General features: G+C 48.5%; 7 protein-coding genes and 1 non-coding gene across 8 annotated transcripts; 3 read left to right on the forward strand and 5 right to left on the reverse strand.

The window, feature by feature from the left end:
• Positions 1–179: 179 nt before the first annotated feature.
• On the reverse strand, positions 180–2,108 carry GGI43DRAFT_374481 (LicD family-domain-containing protein). Its single transcript, XM_083202589.1, has 2 exons — positions 801–2,108; positions 180–596 (listed from the first exon to the last, which is right to left on the reverse strand). The coding sequence occupies exons 1-2, from the start codon at positions 1,526–1,528 to the stop codon at positions 329–331; spliced, it is 996 nt and encodes a 331-aa protein (XP_083061010.1). The 5' UTR covers positions 1,529–2,108; the 3' UTR covers positions 180–328.
• Positions 2,109–4,631: 2,523 nt separating this feature from the next.
• Positions 4,632–4,703, reverse strand: GGI43DRAFT_t105. Its single transcript has one exon. It is a non-coding gene; the product is annotated as a tRNA-Asp (tRNA).
• Positions 4,704–4,840: 137 nt separating this feature from the next.
• GGI43DRAFT_404606 (WD40-repeat-containing domain protein) lies at positions 4,841–7,996 on the reverse strand. Its single transcript, XM_083205944.1, has 3 exons — positions 7,363–7,996; positions 5,433–7,295; positions 4,841–5,375 (listed from the first exon to the last, which is right to left on the reverse strand). The coding sequence occupies exons 1-3, from the start codon at positions 7,736–7,738 to the stop codon at positions 5,116–5,118; spliced, it is 2,499 nt and encodes an 832-aa protein (XP_083061011.1). The 5' UTR covers positions 7,739–7,996; the 3' UTR covers positions 4,841–5,115.
• Positions 7,997–8,161: 165 nt separating this feature from the next.
• On the reverse strand, positions 8,162–10,897 carry GGI43DRAFT_374521 (HET domain-containing protein). The gene is made up of 2 exons (XM_083202592.1): positions 10,080–10,897; positions 8,162–10,022 (listed from the first exon to the last, which is right to left on the reverse strand). Exons 1-2 carry the CDS (start codon positions 10,483–10,485, stop codon positions 8,449–8,451), a joined length of 1,980 nt encoding a protein of 659 aa, XP_083061012.1. The 5' UTR covers positions 10,486–10,897; the 3' UTR covers positions 8,162–8,448.
• Positions 10,898–11,706: 809 nt separating this feature from the next.
• Positions 11,707–12,669, reverse strand: GGI43DRAFT_374511 (MARVEL domain-containing protein). The gene is made up of 3 exons (XM_083202591.1): positions 12,414–12,669; positions 12,115–12,338; positions 11,707–12,052 (listed from the first exon to the last, which is right to left on the reverse strand). The coding sequence occupies exons 1-3, from the start codon at positions 12,573–12,575 to the stop codon at positions 11,848–11,850; spliced, it is 591 nt and encodes a 196-aa protein (XP_083061013.1). The 5' UTR covers positions 12,576–12,669; the 3' UTR covers positions 11,707–11,847.
• A 1,792-nt stretch (positions 12,670–14,461) lies between these two features.
• Positions 14,462–17,415, forward strand: GGI43DRAFT_383658 (uncharacterized protein; the record flags this gene model as incomplete). The annotated part of the gene is made up of 4 exons (XM_083203416.1): positions 14,462–14,817; positions 14,907–15,237; positions 15,292–15,451; positions 17,006–17,415. 4 exons carry the CDS (start codon positions 14,462–14,464, stop codon positions 17,413–17,415), a joined length of 1,257 nt encoding a protein of 418 aa, XP_083061014.1.
• Positions 17,416–18,078: 663 nt separating this feature from the next.
• On the forward strand, positions 18,079–20,595 carry GGI43DRAFT_434003 (MDR/SDR family oxidoreductase; the record flags this gene model as incomplete). The annotated part of the gene is made up of 5 exons (XM_083209830.1): positions 18,079–18,174; positions 18,452–18,758; positions 18,793–19,208; positions 19,262–19,582; positions 19,637–20,595. The coding sequence occupies 5 exons, from the start codon at positions 18,079–18,081 to the stop codon at positions 20,486–20,488; spliced, it is 1,992 nt and encodes a 663-aa protein (XP_083061015.1). The 3' UTR covers positions 20,489–20,595.
• A 636-nt stretch (positions 20,596–21,231) lies between these two features.
• Positions 21,232–23,470, forward strand: GGI43DRAFT_374580 (putative TRAF-like signal transducer). The gene has a single exon (XM_083202594.1). The coding sequence runs from the start codon at positions 21,722–21,724 to the stop codon at positions 23,342–23,344; it is 1,623 nt and encodes a 540-aa protein (XP_083061016.1). The 5' UTR covers positions 21,232–21,721; the 3' UTR covers positions 23,345–23,470.
• Positions 23,471–24,556: the final 1,086 nt, after the last annotated feature.

The following is a 24,556-nucleotide window of genomic DNA, read 5'->3' on the forward strand; positions in this document are numbered from 1 at the left end:
CAGGGAAAAATAGCCTTTGAAACTCCCCATTGCTCACACGACGTGATTTCGACATGAACTCATTAAACAAGACTTGTATCCAACTATGTACAGGCCACGTCTCTCACCCAAACAATGGTAATAAAAATCAAAACCCGCCACTATATAAAAACGCCTGCGATGCTCTTTTTCGCTTTTGTGATCCAGTTAAAAAGAAATATGGTGTTGAGGGAAATATACCAAGGAAGAATGAGGAGGAGAGGGAAAAGAGGTATTAAAAGGAGCCCATTTGTCCGAAGAAAAAAATATGCATGGCGAGAAATTCATAGAAAGAAGAATCTCTCTAATCCTAGTTCCCGTTTGCCTTTTTCTTCTCCTCTTCTGCCTGTATCCTGGCCTCCTCTTCTTCCCTGCGCTGCTTGATTTCGTCGGTGGACATTTGGACCCATTCGCTAATGTCGGGGTTCCAGCGGTGACTGCAAAACAAAACGTTAGCGACCAAGGTTTTCAAATAAAAATCAAACAAAATACAATAAAAGCGGATAAAAGAGAATATTGGAAGAGTGCAGGCTAAATGGGGCTGTGCGGGTGGTGCTTGTGCTGAGCAGATCGTAGGGCTGCGATGCCAAGACTTCAGCCTCCCTCAAAAATGACGACAACGCTTTTTTAGGAGAAGCGGTCATTGAAAACAAAAAGGGGTCTTTCCCCCTTCAAATCCCAATACCATTCACCCAGCAAAGACATATTTGTCCTCGACGAATTAAATGCAAAGGAAGAGAAAAAAAATCTGAAAAAGGTAAAAAGAAACGGCGATCGCTTACCCTTGGAATTCCTCGACAACCAAGCTCTTGTCACCGTACTCGTCGCGCAGAATCTGCTCAAAGTTGTACGGGATGCGCGCCTTGACGCCCTCAAACTCGGTGACGCGCATGGGCCAGAGGTCCTGGCTGCCGTAGCGGTGCTTGTTCTTGCAGCTCCAGACGCCGGGACGGTCGCGCTCGCGCTCGCGCACGCCGGTGATGTCGATGAACATGCCGTTTGTGGTGTCGATCCAGCGCCCGTCGATGATGTTCATGCCGTCGCCGCGGTCAATGTCGACGTGGTGCGGGTTGATGTCGAGCAGGTACGTCTTGGAGGTGCCGTCAAAGACGTGGGTGTGCTCGGTGCGGTTCATGTTCTCGCCGAGCCACTGCATGGTGTTGTTGGACACCTGCACGTCCAGGTCGTAGTCCCACGGCATGATCTGGCCGTTCCACCACCAGCCCAGCAGCGTGCCGTGGGCGAGCCATGTCTCGACGCCGTGCTCGTGCAGCGTCGTCAAGTAGCTGCGGATCAGCTGGCGCAGCACGTCGCGGTGCTCGCCGTAGGGGATCTCGGCCTTGAAGTAGCGCTTGTCGTAGTGGCCTAGGGCGAGACTGCCGCCCGGCTCGATGAAGTATTTGGGTGTCTTGTCTCGCTTATTGCGGTTGAAGTGTGCGGTTGGTGAGGCGACGGTGGAGGAGATGGTTAGGGCGGCGAAGAGGAGCGAAATCACGGATGAGGGTATCATTGTGGCGGCGGTGTATAAGTCGTATAGGTAGAGGAAAAAAAGAGTAGAAGAGAGGAAGAGAGTATAGGTAAGGCGAAAGATTCAAGCGGGCTTGCAGCAAACGAGAATCACTGCCCAGTCAAGGATAGCATGTATCAGTATTCCACGTCTGGGATGCCCTGAATCAAGATCGAATATCGAAATTCCTCAAAGGGAGAATAAGATGGAGCAAGCTACGACTAGTCCCGTCGATATGGTCCAAGGGTGCTCCCGTTTTGTCAGTGTCCCAAAAAGATGACGACGCACGGTAGTATATTTCGGTAGTGAAGTAGGGGCGTTATAAGATCGGATATGTTCGTTTCAAAAGAGCAGCGCCAAGCGAATGTAAGACTTTCTCTTTGAAATGGAGTAACCAATGAGACGAACACCCAAAAAGGCCCGAAAGAGCCGCTTCGTCACACAATGAGACGTTCAAAAGAAGAAGCCTAAAAAGAATAAATGGTAAAAAGGGCAAAATGGTAAAAATAAAGAAAAAAGAACCAAGGGCTAGACTAATTAAAAAAGGGGAGAGGGGAGGAGAATTAGAGACAGAGAGCTGAGATAGGACGGGGGGGCAAGGATTGGTGGTTAGGTCGGCTAAGCGGTGCCTTTTGGTGTGTGGTGTGTCTAATAGCGTTTGTGGGCGGGCGTGTGCAGTATAAGCTGGGTGCTATAATTAACAATGCGGCGAGCGGCCCTGCCAAGAGACAGTGACAGTTGGACAATGGACGTCACGAAATAGTCTTTGGTACAAGTCGAAGTAAAGGGAAGAGGGAGGAAAAGAAGAGAAGATACGAAGAGGAGAAGTAAAAAAGAAGCTTCTTCTGGATTTACTCGCGCCTCTTTATTTTAGTCAACCGTCTTTCTGTTACTAAACCCGGCTATTCTGTCTCTTTTCTGCTTTCCTGACGCTGTCCTGACAGTGCCCCGAAATTACGTGGCTTGACAGCAGAATGACGGCGGCCAAGGCCACGACATTGACTTTCCGTCGTATCCCACTCCGGGCTGGGCTTTCAGTCACCCCAAAAAAAGGAAAAGGGAAAAAAACACACACAAAACACATCCGCATTATTCGCCTCACACCAAAACCAGCAAGGGCTGCGTAATCGCCAAGACCCCAGAGCCGTCTAACATTCCTGGATTTTAGCTTTTCCCAGACAGCGTCTGTTCCCGCCTGTAAGAAAACAAAAAGTGATACGATGCCGCACACCTTGTTGCAGTAGTCCTAGGAACATTATAGAAGAATAAAAACGGGACAAGGGGGGGAGGGAAGAGACCCGGCCTAATGCAGGCGGGCCTTCGTTTTGAAGCACCAGGGTCATACACATGCGTTAGTGGAGCGACGCTACGATGGGAATAAAATCCGGAGAAGGCAGACGAGACGATACGGGTTGTGGGAGAATTTGTATGTACTACTGTATAACGGATAACGGGCATGACTGGGCCTGGGTCGCAGTGCTAAAAGCTGCAAAACTGCGAATCTGCTGGTGTGTGAGACGACGATCATCCAGCCCGAGTTGCCTTTTTGGCTGTAGTTCTATCTAGATACGTTGCTTTGTTTGTGTTTCTTTATTTTGCCGCTTGATATGGCGTTATCTCTGCCGCAGCAGCTTTATTCACTCACTCACTCACTCCCTCAGCCATTGGGCGCTGCGCTGCTCCTCTGCAGACCAGAGATCCCAAGCAAAAATCCTTCTCATCTCCTCCCTCTCGTTCGCATTTCCCCCTCTCCTACTCAGTCCAGCTAGCACCACCTCGACTAACGCCCAGCGCTAAGCCTCTCGCGGCAAACAGTCGTGTGGTCGGCCTGGTCTCGTTATTCTCGTTTTCCAGCCACACGCCTCCGTGCGTCATCACTGCGCAAAAACAGGACAAGCCACCGGCGCCTCGCCGCTTGGGCAGCCCAAATCCGGCCTGTCCACCAATCACGCCCCGCCTGCACGCGCAAAGGGGTACCGGATACCTTGCCGCCAAGAGGTTGCTGCTGCAGAATCCTGCGTACCGGCTACATACATTGGGGATATCCACTCAGCCTCGCGCGGCCGCCCAAGCCAAATCTCCTTTCTGATTTGATTAAACCACACGAGAGCCCCCTAAAATAAAAATCGCCAAGACCAAGGAGAAGAGCACTTGAGACTGATCATTTCCCCATTGCCCTCTAGTACGGAGCACCTTCGCAGTAAATGAGCACACGACACAAGAAATGCCAAGAAAAACGAGGGGGGCGCTTCTCGTTGTGCTGACGAGTCTTGCATGCATTGCCGGAGCAGTGAGTAGTATGGGGTAAAGTTTGCTTTTCGTTTTGCCTTGTTGCTTTTGCTGCTTTTGCTCTGCTCTGCCTCTGCTCTGCTTGGCTCTTTGTTTTAATTTGCCGTCTCGTCTCTTCTCTCACATGTCGCACCACCCAGCTCATCCCCACCTCTGCCACCGGACAAGAGCGCACGCCCCCTTCAAGAAAATGATAAAAAGAAAAAAAGAAAAAAGAAAAAAAAAAAAAAAAAAAAAAAAAAAAAGAAAAAAAAAAAAAAATGGCAAATTCGTGCCGGCCGCATGTACCATCCAGTAGCTGCCATCGTCAATAGTCTACGCACGCGTCCCTCAGCGGGATTCTAGAACCCAGCTGCCTGTTATTGCCAATCTCCACCGCCGCATGCGTATCTGCAAGTGCCCGTTTTCCCATCCCCTTGGATACTCGAGTCGTCCTCAGCCCAGCCCAGCTTGGGAAAAGAGGCTTGCGCTTCGCTTCCATGCCATGCCGTATTTCCCGGGGAACCCACTTGAGCTGCAGACGCCTACGCCAGCTTTCGGGACAAAAATGCCGATCGGCCCGGCATTCGTCGCAGCAGAGGGCCATGCGTCGAGCATAGGCGGTAAGCGCTGACCAGATACGTGGGGTGTTTCGCGTCTGTGCTCTTGTTGTTTTATCAAGGTACAGTACGAGGTAAGTACGAGGTAGCAACTGGAAAAAAATTAATCCAAAAGGCTATGCATGGAAGCAAAATTAGTAGAATTCTCAAAACTGGCTAAATATAGCAGAATACGGCAAAAAAGCAAAAAAGAACACCCTCTTGGAGGGCTGGCGGATCTCTCCCGCCGGGAATTGAACCCGGGTCTCAAGCGTGACAAGCTTGCATACTGACCACTATACTACGGAAGACGTAACTGACTGTGGACAGCCAGTGTAGCGGATCGATCTTGAAAGTGGCTGAATTATTGTATCTTATATACTGCAAGCAGTACATTTACAACTCTTCACCACAAGCAACACCACAATTGAACATGACACAATAAAAGATAAGAAAAGTGCATATTGCCGGGTATCGACGAGTAGAATTCCCTCTCCAATGCATACCTATCCATTCTACTCTGTACACACCAATATATTTATACATCCACAAACATCTCCGCCCTCAACCTGAAAATAGAAAAGAATACATGCTTCTCCCAAAACGTCATACCTGCCAGTTTCCCAAGGCCCATCAATCTATTCATTCATCACCATCATCATCACTCATTCTGAAAACAGAAAAACAGGATGCCTCTTTCTTTTTTGAATAAACCATGATACATTATCGCGCAAACACCTTAACAATGCCGTCGCCCCCTCCGCTAACCACCCACTTGCCGTCCTGACTCCATACGCACGTGCAGATGCCCTCTCCTCGCATTACCCGATGGCTTGTGATTTCCTGGATACATGATCTCTTCTCCAGGCTCCAGAACCGGAGCGAGGCGTCGTGGCCGGCACTTACAAGCTCGCGCCCATCAGGGCTGAGCGATAGACTGGAGATGGCGTCGGGATGGGCCAGCATATTGTACGTGCATTGACCTATTGGGGATAATCAGTATTTTCATTCTTTTAGGGGACATCTAAAGTTCAACTTACCGCTATTGGCATCAAAGAATCGTACAAAGCGATCCTCGTGGCCAGAGATGATGGTGCCCTCTACGCCAGAACCAGCCATCGAGCGTCCACCACCAGTTGGTCCTCCCGTGGCCGGATCTTCTTCTCCGCCAATATTGGTGCCGTGATGCTGGTTTCCTTGGTCTAGTCCGATTGTAGTAGCCACCACCGCATTGACGCTCGTCTTTATCGTGCCATCATACGTCTCCAAGCTGTCCATGTAGCCAACCTGCTCACCCGTCTTTGTATCGTACACAATGACAGCCGCGTCCGAGTAGGAAACGACAAAGGTCTCTCCTGAGCCTCCAAGAGGTGTAATGCAAGTCGGGCTTGCTGTAGATCCATCTGTTCTAGACAAGACATGCACAAGTGTGTGATTAAAGGGTGAATTTGAAGCCACCGTGGGTTGGGGAGAGTTGGAAAAGCCACTGCCAGAGCTCATTGAGTTGCCACGCACCCGTCCTCCGCGTCCCGATGGTGCCCGAGTTGATCCCGGCTGCGGTGAGGTTGGCTGAGGAGGGGCACTTACTGACCAGAGCCTCACAGTTCCATCCGCTGCACCGGAGACAAGCAGTATTCGGTCAGGGGTTCCGTAGTTGCTTGCATTGCCAAACACTGCTCCCAGTGTTGTAGGCAAGACGCAAAGAGCCCATACAGCGTCTGTATGTCCTTCAAGCGTTGCCTTGGGATCGACTCTGCCACGTTCCCAGACTCGGATGGTGGCATCTTGACCTCCAGAGAAGATCCAGCCATCACCCTGAGCACGACCCCCAGTGGAAAAGTTGGGGGCGAGAGACCATGATGCCAGAGATAAAATGGCACCAGCGTGGCCACGGTGTGTAAAATTTGCAGTGACGTCCAGATCAGATGCGGCATTGTTAGAAGCGGCAGCGTTGCCGTCCAGCCGTGGGATGTGGAATCGTTTAATCATGCCGTCGTCACCAGCTGTGCAAATCTCAGGCTCGCCAGGGCTACCTCCGCCCGAGAATATGACTGTACGAATAGTGTTGAGATGTCCCCTCAGCCCAAATCGTAGCTTGAAACTGCCGCTCTCAGCCTTTTGGTTTGCGCCAGTCAGCAAATCGTGATCGCTGTTACGTCTCTTGGACATGGAGCTCTTTCTTCGGTGAGGTGGAGCTCGATTCGGGGACTTGGTCAAGTAATCTGCGTTTGGAAACGCGTCGGTATCGGATCGGTAAGAAGGAGTTTGCGATGGTGGGTGGCCAGCAGCAGGCTCTGGGAATGAGCCATCGGGAAACTCCCAGCCTTCAGGATCAGGGGCAGCTGGAGGCTTTTCTCTCAGCTCTATAGACTCTTCTATCGCACCCATTGTCTCGGTAGAGTGGTTGGGTCGCGGTGCACCGTCTTCCACAGGCCGTGTAGTCACTGAAATGGGCTGCTGCTGCTGTTGCTGCCACTCATTTGAGTTGTGAAAGAGAGACTGCTGTTGGTGATCGTTTACGGAGCGCACCATCTGCGGTTGCATCTCGGGGGCGTTTGAGATGAACTTGGATTGTTGCTGTTGCAAAGAGTTGGGGCCTGGGTGTTGTCTTGAGTTCATATCCTGCATGTGGTTTGGCCCTTGTCGCATAGGAAGCTGATATTGTCGTTCCATGAGCTGCGCGCCAGGCATACCAAAGGCTTCGGCTTCTCGTAGATCTTCTAAAATCGGTAGCGGGGGTGACTCGCGAGGCGGTAGAGGATTCGCTGGGGTAATCATGAGATACATAAACTCGGATTGGCATTGGTCCAAAAACGTCTTGAGCTCTGTTCGCTGTGACTCGTCGTCTGTCTTCTCGACTTCGATGCCTTCGACGCCCGGAACTGGCTGTTTCTCAGATGAGGCTGGTTTTGCGGTCAGTAATGGTTAAATTCCAGGCTCATATTGCCGGGGAAAGAAAGGATATCCCACATCGCAGCTTCTCTTGAATCTTGGCAGCGCGATCCTTCTTCTCCGAGTCAGCATCCTCGGTAGTAGAGGTGCCGTTGAGCTGCGCAGCCTGGTCCTTGATTTTTCGTTCAAGGATGGATACGTATTTCTTCAGCGCCTTCTGCGTAGCGTCTGCCCTTCTCGCTTGGCCCTCGAGGTTCGCTATCCTCCCCTTCATCTCCTGCTTCTCAATCTCCCAGGCATTTCGGTCGCGTTCGTGTCGGTGCCACTCAGTCTGGAGAAAGCGCATCACGCCCTGAAGCGTGTATTCAGTAGCCGGCGGCTGGTTGGACGGATTGCCCTGCATTGCGCCGCTTAGATCCATTCCTCCAAGGCCGTTGCCAATATTCGAGCCCATAACGGCACGGCAAGCTTATCTGCGTGGGTGCATCGAGAGGAAGCCCTGCGCAAAGAGGAAAGCTTCCCAGGCTGGGCTTCAGAGAGGGGCGTGAGAGAGCTTTACGCGCCTCAGGCTCACTGAGAGAAGCTGGGGCGTATTGATTCCCCGCCTAGCTTGTCTGGTAGCCCTTTTGCCACGTAAATCGACTGTTATCGCCGTGCTCGCCTTGTTGAGGAGGTGACGATTCTCAGGTATTCAACAGAAGCTCTGGCGAATAGGTGTCCGTATGCTGTCGCTGGGATCTACTGCTAGACTAGCACGCCGGCCAATCAGAGGGCGCGGCAGCTCGTGAGGCCGCAAGGCATCAACGTTTTTCAACCCCTGAGCGTGCAGCGCCGCTATCTGATGGCGGGGTCTTTTTGGAACTCAGAAGCTGCACATGCGGATTGCAGAGTTTCATCGATGACGCGCTGTACAGCCTCAAATAAGCATATTGCATATTATTTATATCAGATCTTTTTGGGGAACATGTTGGATTTGGTCATTTGAGACAATCGCTCTTTATTTCATAACAGCCGTAGTACTAGATTGTACCTATAAAATCATGCCGAGTACATGAATCGAGCCAGCCATATTATTCAACACTGGACCCACACCAATACAAGCATAAAACAACAACATACAAATGTCACATCTTCAGCCAATTCTTCACATTGGCCAATTCTCCTTCAAACCAACTCTAGAGTCTTGCTTTCAGCGTCTTGCCACCACTTTGATCCATATGTCTTTCCAATCCCAACTCTATAGTATCTACCATCACCCCGCTGCCGTACCATCAGCACCCAATAATGTCGAAGCTTCTTTGAAACGACCTTGCCGGTGCGTCTCTCAGCTTGTTCTTCTCGCCGCCCAATGCTGCCCATAAGAGCAAGACACATAATGGGTTCAGAAGTTGTATCTTCCGAGGCGAGGTCAAAGACAACCCATCCTATGGGAGAGCCACCTTGGTCCAATATGAACTGAGCCATGGACCTGGTTGATTTGGCGTGAGATGATGTTATATCCGCGTATATAGCTTCAGTAACAGCATCTCCTTGTTTGAAGTCCAGCGTTGTTGTCAGGTGAGAAAGACGCTTCGCTCGTCCTTGGAGACTCATGCGTCTTGCATCGTCGTCCTCAAAAGCAATTGAATCGCACAAATTCTTGGCTCTATCAATCGTCAGAAACCGCACTCCAGATGGGACATGCGCCCATGTCCACGTTGGCAGCTTGAGAGGGTCTGAAATATCAGTCCCCCCTATCCGTTTGGTTACTTGCCATAGTAACTGGTTGGGAAGAGACTCTTTCCATACACCAAAGGCATATTCACATGCAATCTTCTTTCCCAGCTCTCTTCGCAGACCCTCTAGTGCAATCAATCTATCCGTTGGAAAAGTCAACTGGCGGTCGCTGTACTGTTCTATGATATTCTTCCAGCGCGTATTTCGTGATACACTGTAGCACCGCTCTCCTGTCTCACGCTGAGTAATGGCCTTGCAAGACCAGATGATGGTTCCCTTGGTAAAAAAGACTATGCGCCTAGATAAAAGCCATTCTTGAGTAGCCCAGGCACGACTGTTAAGTGTACCAAACTCCGGAAATGTATTGGTGGCAGTATCCCGCCGAATAGTTGCGAAAACCTGTACTTTAGATGCGTCTGTCTCGTGGGAGAAGAAGCTGGGAATCTCTACCGGGGGAGGCGGTGGACGGCGAGCGAAAAAAAATCCCTCCCAGCAGCCCGGGGTATGAGAAGCGGCGATGGTGATCTCTGCCTGCTCGTATATAGAGCCCATGCGCTTTGACTCCTTTAGCCAGTCTTGATGGTCATCTTGCACGATACAAAGTGAGTCAATCCAGACATATTCAAGGCCGATATTGCGAGTGACTGTAATTGCGTCTTGGAAAGTCTTTGGAATCGATGCCCAAGGAATATCATGAAGATGGTCCTGGAGATTCGCCCGAGTTGTCTTCAGGGGCTGTCTCCCAGAAGAGCCCCAGCAATGACTCAAGGTGGCATATCTTCCGCGCTGGCCTCCTGACGGTAGTAGCCTCACGCTGTTGCCCGTAACGCGAATTACTCTACTTGGTAGCTCTGGTAGTTGAGACTCGTTTAAGAGCTCCCCCGATAGAGTTTCCCAGCAACATGGATGGTCCCTTTTACAAGCGCCCAGCCATCTTTCGACCAAGGAAAACGACTCGGGACTCGCTGGTCCTTGCAACGGAGGCCTGCCTACAATATCATGACGGTGGCGAGGGCCTTTGTCTATCGCTAGCTGTAAGCTAAAACAACCTTGACTAATATACTATGAAGCCCACATACGCTGGCCATGTGTGTAGAGTCGGATCTTGGCTTGCAATAGTTGTCCAGTAGTTGACTCAGTTGCAGTGACATTCAGCCCCGTCAAGTGCGAACCCCCGGTTGGCGGATCAGGAAACGTTGATCCTTGGGAGTCGACCTTTGGCTCGAGAACAACAGCTTCACGGGCTAATGAGAGCGCCCCGATTGGAGCGCCCCTGTCCTTGGTGACAGAGCTCTGAAGGCTGCAGAGAAGCGCCTCTTGGATGAGGCAACACAGTCGGCATCTTGTTGCCGACTGGGACAGAGTCGAGCCATCTTCGAGCAACACCATCCCCTCTTTCGCCCCCAGTCGAGACGCCAGGCTAGCAGGCAGCTCTCGCTTCAGAGCGCTGAGGCAGATGGAGCTGCATCGCGCGCATAGCTCCATGATCCGCAAACGGCCAATAGCGCTTCACGGACTCAAGCCACCATGCTTCTATCAGTTGCGCAAAGGATGGTGGCTTCTGGCCAGCCGTGGGATCGGCGATATTGGTTTGAAGGGAAAAACGTGACTAGAGCCAAGGACGTACTGCCCATTGTGGCATGGCGCCCGCTAATTAACCTTAGCGGTTAGCCGTGGCAGCCTCATGAAGCTCAAGCTGTCAATCTCGTGATAGCTTCTCCGGTGGTGGTGTTGAGAAAATATTTCAGTCAGGTGGATAGCTTGGTGGCTATTCGAGACTCTTTGAGAGGCGTGTGGTATACATCTAGACTCTCGTAGTCACGCGGCGAACTCAGTGAGCTAGAGCACAATTGATGCTGTCAAGAGCCCAACGCCATGAACTCTGGTCAATACTGCCATACTACTTAATGATTCTCTCCAGTCATACGTAATTATTTTCCTTTCGTTTTCGCTTCAATCTCACTCCGATTATTGCGTAATTTTTCCTGTCATACGCCGAACATACACAGAGCTTATAGGCGAACAACTTGCTTTTTTTCTCTTCTATATTAACCGCCCGCAAAAGTGGAAACCCCCAGAACTCTCTTTTGACAGCCCTACAAGCTCAGAGCGCTGAGACGAGGTGAGGCACTTGCAAAAACATCATCACGTCAATGGCGCTGGAATCGAACTATCTGAATGTCAGCTCAGACAAGCTCGGGAGTTTCGGAGGGGCCCAAATGCTTGACAGGCTGTTTGGAAAAATCGTAGTATCCGGTTTCTAGGCTTAGCTCGACTAGACCCGTAGCCACAACTTTATTTCCGTGATATATGAAATCTTACACTGTCCTCACTGTGGGGGAGGAAATGGAGCTGAGCTTGGAAAGCTGTAGCTGGCAGCTATCGGGTAGTTTTACACATTCCAACCTTTTCAGAGTTTTTCAAAGTTCTGACATGAGGAGCACATCACAAAGCCACTTAACGCACATTATTGTATCAACGTCGACGGGTTTATTTTTCTTGTTTTTGTTTGTTTTTTATTTTATTAAAATATTACTCACGCGACTAGGTATTATTACTAGCTAGTTGCATTATTATGATTAATATCTCTTTTATTTATCAATCAGGGTTTCTTGAAGAGGCTTGACGAGAAATTAACGGTGGTAGGTCCTCTCGTTAGAGCCGTTTTTTATATCAAATTAGAAGCCTGAAGAAAACTTGAAGCTTGTTGAATGACCAAATTTTTTTTTCCTTTCGTATTTGAAGCTTCTTCATCACATGAATGAATAAAGGAAAAACTCTCACGCCTCTCTCACACCTGGGTATCAAAATTAGAGAGGGCTCAGATCCATTCAAGCTTGGCGTAGATTAGACAGCAGTAGTAGTGGCTGGGACAGCCGTGTGCTGCGGCGGAGCTGCGACAGGTGGTGGTGCAGTAGTGCCAGTTTCTCCAGAAATGGTAGAATCAGGTCGCTCCTTGGTATGGTGGTGCCTGGGTTCGCGGACGACGCCATTTCGTCGGTGAGCTCTGATGAGGAATAATTCAATGATCAAGTTACACAGGATGAAAAAGCTAGAAGCGTATACATGATTAGTAGAGTAAAGACAGATGCTGATGAGGAATCGTTGGCTTACAATCCAATAAAGAGCCATGCTTCAATTGCGTGCTTCTTGCTGCAGTTACCAGGGGCGGGGAACGAATTGCGGCATCGGTTATGGCTCCAACTCAATGCGGCAAAGATGAATGCCGTGAGCCAGAGATAGCTGAAAATAAGATGGAGAGGCGCCAAGAACCCTCCATACTTGGGGAGACATGGAGCAACTGATCCGACAAGATATACAACCATGGAAATGACGGCCTAGGCGAATATATGAGTTAGATGGTTGGGTTTCTAGGGGTTAATGGGTTGAAAGATGGATGGAGGGAGATTTACAATGACTTCCATGTATACAATTCGAACATTTCGGTTCGAAAATTTAATTAAAAGGTTTCCCACGATGGCGGTGACAATAATGGAAGAAATAAAGGTGAAGATGTAGCAGACGAACGAGGCAATTCGTAAGCCACCATTAGTGAGATTAGCACCCAACGCCATCTTGAAGATATTTTATGAGCTGTTGTATCTCAACGATTGATCTTCTGGTGAGGAATATTGAAAGAAAAAAAGAGATCTTCTTATGATGAACAAAAAAAAGAAAGAGAAAGAGAGAGGAACATGAGCTGCGGAAGCATTTATATGAAATATCATTCCAGCTCCCAAGGCGCCTCTACCAGCTTCATCACACCACCCTACCTCACAAGCACAGTGCCGACCTAGCCGTTGTCAAGAAAAAGCGAAAGAATGCCTGGCTTCAACAAAGTTTGGCCATTATGAAGATAAGAGGAGGAAGCTAACGGGCATCCAAGGCTGGGGTGGCGTGTTTAAGCCGGTGCTAGCATTGCTAATAGAGCAGCCGCTACATGTAATGCTTACATTGGGCGCGGGAGAACGCAAAGCCACAACATGCCGACGGCATCCTGACAGCAATGAGACCATCTGTCACAATGAAACGTTGAAATTCAACTTGCTCAATTGCTCATTTTTTAGTTGCTCCAAGTGACTTCTCCACGAGGCCTTACCGAAAGTGCTAGCCATGGCGCCGTTGATCGGACACATGCTCTCCCGTCTGCTCCGAGACGACAGCCCGCCGTTCGGTAAGATGAGATTCCTAATCGTTGATTGCTCGATCAGCTAATAGTTATTATTGAAGCTTCGCGCGATCTGTTTCATGAAGACCTTTTACCAAGATAGGCATGCGGTTGGATCGGGGGGATCTGAAGAGGACGAGTTCGGACATGCAGCCAGTTGGCAGTGCTCAGTAATATTTCGTTTGGAATACTTGTACTTTATACCGTTTAAGCGAAGCCTGCCAAGCTCTATAGTAGCGAAGCAAGCGAAGCAAGCGAAGCAAGCGGATCTCTGTAGAGTATGTTGCTGAGGGGTGTTGAGTTGTGATGAGACGCAGGCGAGCATCAAAAATTAGCTATGGCTGATGACATCACCAAAACTTTAACTGCCGCCGTAGAAACGTGTATAATAGCCCATTATCTTGATTTTATTTATATGCGTAAAGAGTTTATCTTATCTTGCCTTCTCTGCATTCAAATATGGTTTGTGATTTTTCTACCCTATTAGTGCCAAATGGAGTGTAGGCTTACTGCGTTGTTCCCGTTGTGGCCATCCGTTGAGGGCTTATGCCCTTTGGATTTCTGATTTATCTCTCTCAAATCTTACTGCTCGCTTCATACCATGCATGTAAGTGTATTTAAGACATTGAATTATATCACTCGATGGACACAGGTGAGCCGAGGAATCATTAAATATTAAGATTAGTTGCAAGATTCTTCAACGGTAGCATTGCATTGCAGTGACTTGGTGTAGCTGATGAGGTATGGAGGAAACTAGATGGTCCTGTATGAGCAGCTTCAGTTCAAGCATTCTTTGGTGCATATAGTTAGTTCTCATTTTGCTTGGGTGCCCTGAAAGACATGAAGTCATCGACAACACGCGTGCTTGTGGAGAGCCTCCATGCATATGCACGTCGGCTGTCCACTAGTACTCCGCCATTCACTCTAGCTCTGCAACTGAATCGGCAGAAGTGGAGTCGTCCTGGACCGCATATCGTCGAGGTGAATTGAGCAAGCGTCAGGGGAATATTGCTGAGGAGCTTTTATTGCCAACAGGTGCGCACCTGCTCTCCCCTAGAAAATTCACTTCTGTCTCAACATACATGTAACATCTACGGCGTGCTAGGCGTTAATTAGGCACCTGCTAAAACACAACAGCAGCTGGCGAGTTCAATTTAATTCCATTACATGTACCTCCCTCAGGTACACAAACAGCGGCTCTCATGCCCCGCTATAATTTTGATCGTTGGCAACATACATCCAGCATTGATTCCACGCGCAACTCAACTTAGTCATTGATTTTCATCGCACGCCATGGACGAATCCAACACGCCGCAGCCTACTAAAGGCCTTGGATCACCATCATCTACTCCATCAACTCCCGCTTCGTCATCTCTTTATGGAATTGTTCGTCGCCATTGCAGAGAAAGGCTCCTTGTTCGGCCCATTTTCTGGACCAACCGTCACCTCGAGCTACTACAAATCTCCTTCGATGAACCATCTCCTGCTCCAGAAACCGACAAGCTAGATTATTATAGCAAGCGTAGCTGCAAGCTTCCTGGAAAGGGAGTTATGAGAGACTATCTGCGGAGATTTCATCTGCTTGAATGCCGAGAAGAGTATATTCACGCCTTATTCTGCGGCTTTGATTCTCCATTCACGTCTGACAGGTTCGTTACTCTCCCCTTGTCTAGTTTTCACAGGGTTAGCTGACTAGTACATACTATATAGGAAAGCTCTTTTTCGTTAAATTAGATAGGTTACACACAGTGGCATCATACGAAGACATCGAGCTTCGCGAGGCAGGTTCTGAGTGGGTGGACTCAAAATATCCAGAATATCCAATTTGCGCATATATTGATAGTGGTCGCATTGAGGAATGGAGAAGACAATCGCTGTATCTTCACCGCTGTAGCCCTCAAAATGCCCCCGTCTACGCGATGTTTAGCCAAAAGCTGAAACAACTCAGACCTGCAAATCTGTTGAAAGATCCATATATAGCAGCGCTCTTGATTGCTTTAGCACAATATCGAAGGGTTGTTCTCGCGTCAGAAAAGCCAGAAGATTTGTCAGCGTTGGAAATATATCCAGTCTGTCTCCCAGAAGTGCTATATTGTGGCAAAAGGGTGCTAATAGCGGCATAGTCACAAGTTCTGTACTCGCTTGAAAGACAAAGCTCCGTATATCTTTACAAGGCGGATATCCCCTCTTCGTTTCTAGACATGTTTGATCACCCTGCTATTGCGCCACCAACAACACCACAGATTTCGATTCAAGTTTTCGAGATTCCTCGCAAGCCTATTGGTACGTTTCGTGATCGGATTCTGGCACTAGTGCTTCCGACTACCCTCGATCGTCCATTGGGGATGGAAAGCGACCGTAAAAGAGAGAGGAGTTGATTGCAAGGCTCGCTATTTAAACATTTATCGCCAGTTTGTAATTATAAGTTTGTGTAAGCATTTATATGCTGGAGATATTTCAGTGAACTTATCGAAGGAGGGATTAGGATGGAAATATACCACACACTCCTGCTGCTCGAGACGTTTTGTTGTCTAGTAGATCGCAATCGCCATAGTATGTTGAGCAACATATATAATAATTAGAACGACGTAAAAAATATTCTTTCCTTCTTTCCTTCTTCTTTCTTTCTTTCAAGTCTCTCACGCTAGACTGTATAGGATAACCGAAGCAGAGCTTACTCTGTAATACGGATACAATTTAGTTATATATATGAGTGTAATTATGCCATAATTATACTTGATGTAATTTTTATCATTAGCCACTGCATGCAGATAGGAATGCAGCTGCTTCTACCACTTGTAGACTTTCGAAATGGTCACAGACTTAAGCACAAAAATTTTGATCATCGAAAGAGCTGTTTAGTAAAGAAATGAATGAAATTACGCATGGATGAGCTCTAAGTGGCATACATGCAACTAGAATTGCTACGAACGGTGATTTGGACGATACTATGGCTAAGCTTGTAAAGAATAGAATATATACGGTATATCACCACTTACTCCTGTTATGTGAAAATGCGAATTGAAATTCCCATATAAGATTTAATTGCTTCTTGGCACAAGTTTACAGCTATATAAACGACCCTACTTTACTTAGAATGTCCGTGACCTACTACGGATGATTGATATTAAATTTTCCCATGCCCCTGGGTACATGTTCTACCTAGTTAATGTCTCCAGCAGTGGTAATATGGAAGAACTTGCACTCAAATAAAATGAATCTGAAGTGGAAAATACACGCAGCATTTCTTTTCTAAAGCTACTATTACATTATGATACTCTAGACACTTTTATCGTTCGTTATTCTTGAACTTGAGCTGAAGTAACAGTGAATCACTGCTGCTATAGGCCCACTTAACGACGCATGACAGATGCAGCTGTAACTATTGAAATTAACAACAATACGCTCTTCAATAGCAGTTGACAGGAAATTGAGCTTTAAGCGGAGCCCAATTCATCTTCAATTCACTTCTACAGCTAGAATTACTCTTCTTAGCTAACCAAATTTATGTAAGTTCAAGCAGAGAGCGGAAATTCTAGACTTACTACAAATCTTCTCCTCTACGTGATCTCTTCGTTTTGTCAAGCGTATTCAACTTTTTCCTTCATCGGTTCGTTTTCTACCATCGTTTGTCTAGTTACGTGAAGAATAAACAAGACATATCGACTAGGTACGTCACAAAAGATTCTGTCACGATTGTTATGCCCCTACCTCTACGAATGATCTCATTGACTTTCCCCTTATAACAGATTATAGTAATGTCGTATTGCATAGCGAGCGAACACGAATTTAGGCAAGGCTCCCAAGGGAAAAGAAATTTTAACCAGCTCTATCAAGATTCGGAATGGAAATCCAGAGCCAGCACTTGGGGAAGTGAAGAGTTGTATGCATCGCGAGTCATCTTGATGATTGAGAAGGAGGAAATAGCTCCTCTGTCGACATTTTACCCTGAAACCGAACAGACTCTCAATGCTCGTCTCAAGGCTTTTATTGATGGATTTCGCAATTTCAATGACTTAGACTGGTTGTCTGAACCAAACTTGGTTCGAGAAAGCAAGTACGATGGTCTCGGCAACATCTGGGCCGCAATAGGTGCATTTCTCAGAAGCGAACAATTTGCCATAAATGTATACGGCCCTCGCCTCCTCAAGCTCAGCCTCCCGCTGGTGCTCCCCAACTCCCTGCTGGCTCATTCAGGCCAATGCGGCAAGCAGCTATCACAGCGAACGCGAACATTCAAGCGATGAGTGCAACAAAAACTCAGCACCGGGAAGGACCTGTCCTTCGATCTACATTACCTACATCTCCTTCGTTGTCGGTTGTGAGCGGTTCGTCAGGATCCCTGCTGGGATACACAGAGCCGGTGGGCACGCCTTTAATAGAGGATGCCACTGTGCATCTTGTGAGTTCGGCAATAAGATTTCTCATCAACTTCAAGCAAGAACCAAGCAATGAGGCCATTAAGTTGGCGAGACGAAAAAGTCATGTATCGTTATAGTTGCGGCCTGAACCAAGATGTTATTGCAGCTGATGACGGCGGACTTCAAATGTGGGCTCCCGGCAACAGAAACTTTCGGCAGATTGCTCTTCTGGAAGCAAAACGTACCCTGAAAAACGTGAACGGGAAGCTCCAAGTAACTGATGAAGTATTGGCCCAGATGGTGGCCCAGGCTATTGCTTTGCAACGAACTGACCAGACATCAACCAATATTGCTGCAAGGTAGAATGTGTACGTAGCTCGTCCTTTATATCGTATGCTTTCTTACATTTGTGTCCAGGTCCATTACAATACTGGCGACAAACCGATTCATGCGATTCTATGCCTTCGAGTTCTCCAACAGCTATTTTCAAAGCTATGAAAATTTTGGCATGGGGACAAGTGGGTGCCACGTACGCATTTACCCAACGAAATGGATGGACATATTTGTGAAGAAGCACCGGGAACAACTTCTTTTGCATTTAACCGCGATTTTGAAGTGGGCCGATTCTCTACCATAAGGGTTCTGGTATGGCCTATGCTGAAGGGTGTTGAATTTGAGAAGCTGAATTGAGACCACTTTAATTGGCTCAATGATCTATGAAGCTGAAGTGACGCGGTCGGCGAAGTAATGAGGGATAGTTGATCAGATGTGAAATAATGAAATACGAAGGCATATACATAATGGATCGTTCTCAGGGAATAGTTACGCAGGTATCTAGGTGTCTAACTATTTTGGCGTGCGAGCGCAAATAATTCGCTAATTGAACTTTCTCCATCACAAATTATGACATTTTGGATAAAAGGGAGATCGCGTGTTCGGTGTCGCTCACGGGTCGTTCCGTACTTATTACCGCGACGAGGCACAACTTTTCCAGAAGATGCCGGACAATATGAGCTTTGAAGCGGCGGCTGCTCTCCCTCTGGTGTATTGCACTGCATATTACGGCCTGGTGTATCAAGCACGCCTGCGCAAAGGTCAAAGCGTTTTAGTCCATGCGGCAGCTGGTGGTGTTGGTCAAGCAGCCATTGTTCTATCACAGCGTGTAGGCGCCGAAATATTTGTCACTGTGGGAACCGCTGAAAAGAAGAAGTTCATCCAAGAAGAATATGGTATTCCAGACGACCATATCTTCCTACAGCCGAGACCTATCATTCAGCAAGGGCATAATGCGAATGACTCAAGATCGTGGCGTTGATGTGGTACTGAACTCATTGTCTGGCGAAGCCTTAAAGGCATCATGGCAGTGTGTTGCTCCCTTTGGTACATTCGTTGAGCTTGGTAGGCGCGACGTTGATGCCAATTCCAAGCTTGATCTCGATGTGTTCATCAAAAACGTGACATTCACAGCAGTCAACTACGCCGTGTTACTCGACATCAACAAGCCTCTTGCATCTCAATTGTGGGCAGAAGTCACTGAACTAGCGAGAAAGGGCGAAATTCGTGAAGCGGTGTTGGATGTTTACTCATATAGCCAGCTCGAGGTGGCTTTCCGAAAGCTGCAAGGTGGAAAACATATTGGCAAGATTGTTCTCAAGCCATCAAGCGAGGATATTGTTGATGTAAGTCGAATTTGTTACTGATGTATGAAGCAGCATGCTAACCTTATTTTTAGGTGATCCCACAGATTACAGAGCCAATTCAGTTAAACCCCAATGTGTCATATCTTGTGGCCGGTGGTCTTGGTGGTCTGGGTCGCAGTATGATCCAATGCCTGGTCGATCGTGGAGCGAAGAATATCATCCTCGTCTCTCGTTCTGGTGCTACAAGTGAGCCCGCAAAAGCAGCTGTCGAAAGCCTCCAAAGTCAAGGTGTGAAGGTAGAGGTCTATAGCTGCGACGTTAGCAACAGAGATGGACTTTCAGTTGTACTCGACGATGCAAAGCAGAAAATGTCTCCCATCCGTGGCTGCATCCAGAGCGTCATGGTTTTACGAGCAAGACAAATCTATTACCATTTTATATAATTGTTCCATGCTAACTTGTACCAGGACGCCATGTTTGAATCCATGACTACTGCTGATTTCCGAGATGCTCTGAAGCCCAAAGTAGATGGAACATGGAACTTACACACTCTGCTGCCATCGGATCTCGACTTTTTCGTGATGCTTGCTTCTGCAGGTGGCGTGACGGGAACAAGAGGCCAAGCTAATTATGCTGCAGCAAATACATACCAAGACGCGTTGGCTTATCACCGCGTGAGCCAAGGACAGCATGCCACTGCCATTGATCTCGGACTGGTACTCAGCGTCGGATATGTTGCCGAGAACCATGCAGAAACTGCCGAATATTTGAAGGACTGGGGATTCATGGGCATTCGAGAGGAAGAGTTTCTCACAATGATTGAGTACGCGGTTGACCCAGCCAACGCGCCATCGCCATCGATGCCTTCTCAGGTCACTGCCGGCATTGAATCGCTTGCATTGATGCGCCAGAAAGGCCTTGAAGAGCCATATTACATCCGTGATCCCCTCTTCTCTCACCTTCGTGCAGCAGATTCTGTTACAGGCGAAAAGACGGAAGCAGAATCCAACCAACGTATAATTGATCTTTTGCAAGCTGCCGAATCTTTGGAGGCCGCGGCAGCGATTACGTGCGAAGCCTTAATCTCTAAACTATCCAAAGTGCTGTCATATGCGCCAGAAGATATTGATGCGAGAAAGCCACTGCATGCGTATGGAGTTGACTCGTTAGTTGCTGTGGTAATTCGATATTGGCTGATGCGTGAGCTGGCAGCAGATTTGGCTGTGTTTGACATTATGGCAGCGCCAACCATTGCAGAACTGAGTACACTCGTAGCAGAAAAGAGCAATCATGTGAATAGCAGTCGATGGGAGACTTGATAGTTGTTGGATAGAGGAATATTTAGTCAGACTATGACGGTGTGGCCAACAGGCTTTTAAGAAGTAGAATAATGTTAATAGACAAGTAGACATAAAAGTAAAGATGCGTTACAATAGCCTTTTCACTTCTCGGGTAGGCGCTATATTAAGTCTTGTGAGTCTGAATATCAATTAGGCTCAATAACAGTTTGTTATCTGCAAATACTTCTTCTCACCAAAAAGCCCTACAATTATTTCCACTTTCAGAAACCCGCCGATAGACTGGCCGTGTCTTAATCCAAGCTGCTGACCGTTATGTTTGTAGATTGCGACCATGTCCAACATTCGGCGATTTATGACCAGGCGCTTCAGCAAAACTGCGCATGCACTATAGGTTATCAGCCTGCCCTCAATGTTGGTTGAATGCATCTTGGAGTGACTAGTGATACCCTGAAAGATGTATTTTGATGTATATTTATATAAGTTTGAGAACAATAGAGGGTACAGCCGCCCAATAATTGCGTGCCTTAATAGTATACAACTTTTACCTCAAGAAAGGCCATATGTAGTACGATATCAATCTATATTCGATGCGTACCCATTGAGTAACAGGTTGCAAAGGCTACCAGTTAGACACGAATCTTAGCCCCTCCATAATTATGAAGCGATATTATTTCTGCTTTCCCAGTAAGATACAGTACGTTGTAGAGGACTTTGCCTGCATGTACTAATATTTCGAAAGTCCCATGCTGCAACCTCACTACTACGACTAATACCGTACGTAATACGTTACCGTCGCACAGGCTGTGTCCCCTTGCGGTATATTGTTTACCCCGCCGGATCGCCACTGCACATAAATCAGCAGGTAAACACCAAGCCGCACCACTTAGACCATCAATCTTGCCGCTAGGCACGGTTAGCAGACCGCCGACCCTCCTAAATCTTATCGTGGTGGAAATCGCCCTCGCTCGTGAATTCATCCACCGCCACCCGCGAAGTTGCACGAGCACTCCGTTGGCACATGCTCGTCCACTAGGGGCGCCTTGAATCGAGACTCGTGTCTGTCTGAGGGGCTCCCTTCCCGATATCTCATGCACAGTCTCTGGTCCCCAAAGCTCCATCAGTCTCCACCCGTGGCTCGCAAATCGGCATCAGCCATCTAGGTTCAGCTCTAGGCTCGGCTCAATTCTAACGTCAAACCCCAACGCGAGTCCAGCTCCACCGCCGTCGCCTTAGCTGCTGCTCGCCGCCGGCATGTCCTCGACATCTCAACGACGACGGCGACGAGATGAAGACGACTATATACCCTTTGGACCCCCATCTCTCCCTAGCACGCAAACACACATGGACAACATGTCCTCGGAAGGCTGGCCACCGCCGGTGATCATGTCCGACTCCAGCGACGAGGACCTTCGCGAACCCCATCGAACGCCCGCGCGGCACATTTCCCGTCGTAATCGATTCCCGCATGGCGAAGGAGGTCTAATGACCCTCAACCCCGACCGATACTCGCCCGACGTATACTCCATCAACTCTGACCCGCCAAGCCAGACGCCGATGCTTACGGAAGATGACGCTGGACTGCGATCGCAATACGCTGGAAGATATTCACAATATTACGCTGCGAGTAACCCCCGTCCGGGACCGCAGATCAAACCACATCTATCTTCATTGGACATACCAAGGCGCTATGGCAGCAATGCCATCCTCGACATGTATGCGCTCACCTACGTTACCGACCCGGACCCGAATTTACTATGCCCCATCTGCCATGACCCCCTCGTCGACCCTGTGACGACTCCTTGCGACCATACATTTTGCTATCGGTGCTTGCGCAGAAGCATGGCGTCGAGCCCCGCCGGCGGTGTCTGTCCAATAGACAGAGAGCCTCTGTTATGGACGGACTGCTCCAGTTCGATACGGCTGATTCGTACCCAGCTGAATAACTTGGTTGTCAAATGCCCTCACCATGGCAGAGGCTGCGAGGAGGAAATGAAACGGGAGGTGGTAGAACGGCATGCGACTGTTGAATGCGGCTTCCGGGAGTTTCCCTGTCCGGATGCCGAATGCGAAAAGACTGTTCGCTACAAGCCAACTGATGATAAATGCCAGCATCAGGAAAGCAACTGCGAGTTCTGCGACGCCATTATTGAAGAAGCCGATTCTGATATCCACTTGCTTCAATGCCCTAGGAGCAAGACTCGATGTGCGGCCTGCTGGGCGATGATTCTCCGTGAGGACGAAGAAGTTCATCGAAACGTGGATTGTGTTTCCATCGAGGTGGCATGCCGCTTTCAAAGCGTCGGCTGTCCTGTGAGAATTATACGAGCTCACCAAGAACTTCATGCCCTTTCCTGTCCGTTTCACCCAGATTCACCCTCTGGCGCCATCATACGCAGCCAGCGCGAGATCATAGAGACATTCGGCAACCTGGGAAGCCACATCCGTCATTTACGAGCCAGGCAAGACGAGACAAGCCGACGGCTCGATCAGATTTCCGGGCCGAGTACCCTTAATCGTCCGGGCGATCCTGGATTCAGGGACGTCAGAGCAATGCAGGATCTTGATGCAGGATTCGGCGAAGTACACCACAACTTGAACAATCTCGAGCGCCAGAATGTGTGGACTGTCAACCAGATCATGCCTGTTCGGGAAGAGGTTTCTGAACTAAGAAATAGCATCAATATGATTCGAATGCAGGTCAACTGGCTCTTGAGCCGCAGCCGCGAAGAAGGCCACGCGAGGCCAACCTCCAGTGGTACCACACGGCCCACGTCAATGGGGTCCGATACGGCGGTGCAGGAGCCGCTGCCTCCCATGATGGTGCGCCAGAGACGGCGATCGACCAGTGTAGACGTTGATCTTCCACGACTATAGATAGCGAATTTTTTTGTCAAGTAATTGAGTCATTTGGGAGTGGTGTGCATTTACGAGCATGGGATGCCATTGAGCAATATACCAATCAGGGCGTATAAAAATTGGGAGATCTTTTATGTTTTGCTCCGAATGTTGTGGGAGCCAACCTATATTTACGTACTTATGTCTCTATCAATTAGAAAAAATTGACCATGTTAATCTGCGTCTTAAGTTTTCTGACACCAATGGATAAAAATTAAAGAGTAGCGTTCCTAATCCCTTAACGCCGAATATCGCTTCCTGGCAACTCCGCCATGCAGATGGTGGCACGTTGGAGTGCGGCCACGATAAAGGAGAAATCCGCAACTCGGCAAACAGGAGGAGCTTGTTTCTACTCCCAAGTCTACCTTGGCCCTACACAAGCTGCTATCGCAGTCTCCAACTTGGGATCCCCGCTCGCGGACTTTTGGAGAGCCATTGGGTTTATAGAGCACTAAATGCGTACAGTACATGCTGGCAGCGGAGTTCCACTGCAGACCTGCTAATAAGGCGCTGTAATACCGAATACGGTTCCGAGGTACATGAAATCGTGACCTCAGACTGATAATATTTTGACTCTTCTTCTCTTCATACACCCTCTTCTGTTAAACTCTTCCAGCTGTTTTTTTGACTCAGCCAGCGAGCATACATTTTCATTCGCCAAGCAGTTGCAAGCATTACTAGGCAGACATAGGCAGTGAATGCCTGGCTGCAAGTATTACTACAGGCGGCAAACGAGCCAGCGAGCTTACTAAAGAACAAACGACGCGCCGCTGATATAAGAGAAACAACCAATCAGTCGTGCTCGTTTTGCAGCTGAACAACATTGAATCTATATGCCTGATCAACACGAAACCCGCACAGCCTGATACAGCTACCTAGGCTGCTTTTCCAATCTTTACAAACTCGTCTCTGGCCATCTGCTCAAGCCGCCGGAAAAAATAGAAGGAATTGAAATCTACATCGAAACCAACATCGAATACTGCCAGTACCAGCCCTAGCTGCCTACGGGGAGCAGGCCACTGAAGCCGTCAATCGCTAGTAGGTGGCAGCGGCAGAGCCCCGCAGGCAGACGACATCACTTCTCCACCAAGGGCCGCAGGGTCCCTAAGCTGTATCTTTGTCAGCCTCGCCATTCCACCTGCTTCTACGTTTCATCGACGTTGGTTACCGCGAAACCTCCGTTCCGTTTTC

Source organism: Trichoderma evansii, assembly GCF_050947405.1.
Source record: "Trichoderma evansii strain SZMC 28006 chromosome Unknown GGI43scaffold_9, whole genome shotgun sequence".
NCBI classification, from domain to species: domain Eukaryota; kingdom Fungi; phylum Ascomycota; class Sordariomycetes; order Hypocreales; family Hypocreaceae; genus Trichoderma; species Trichoderma evansii.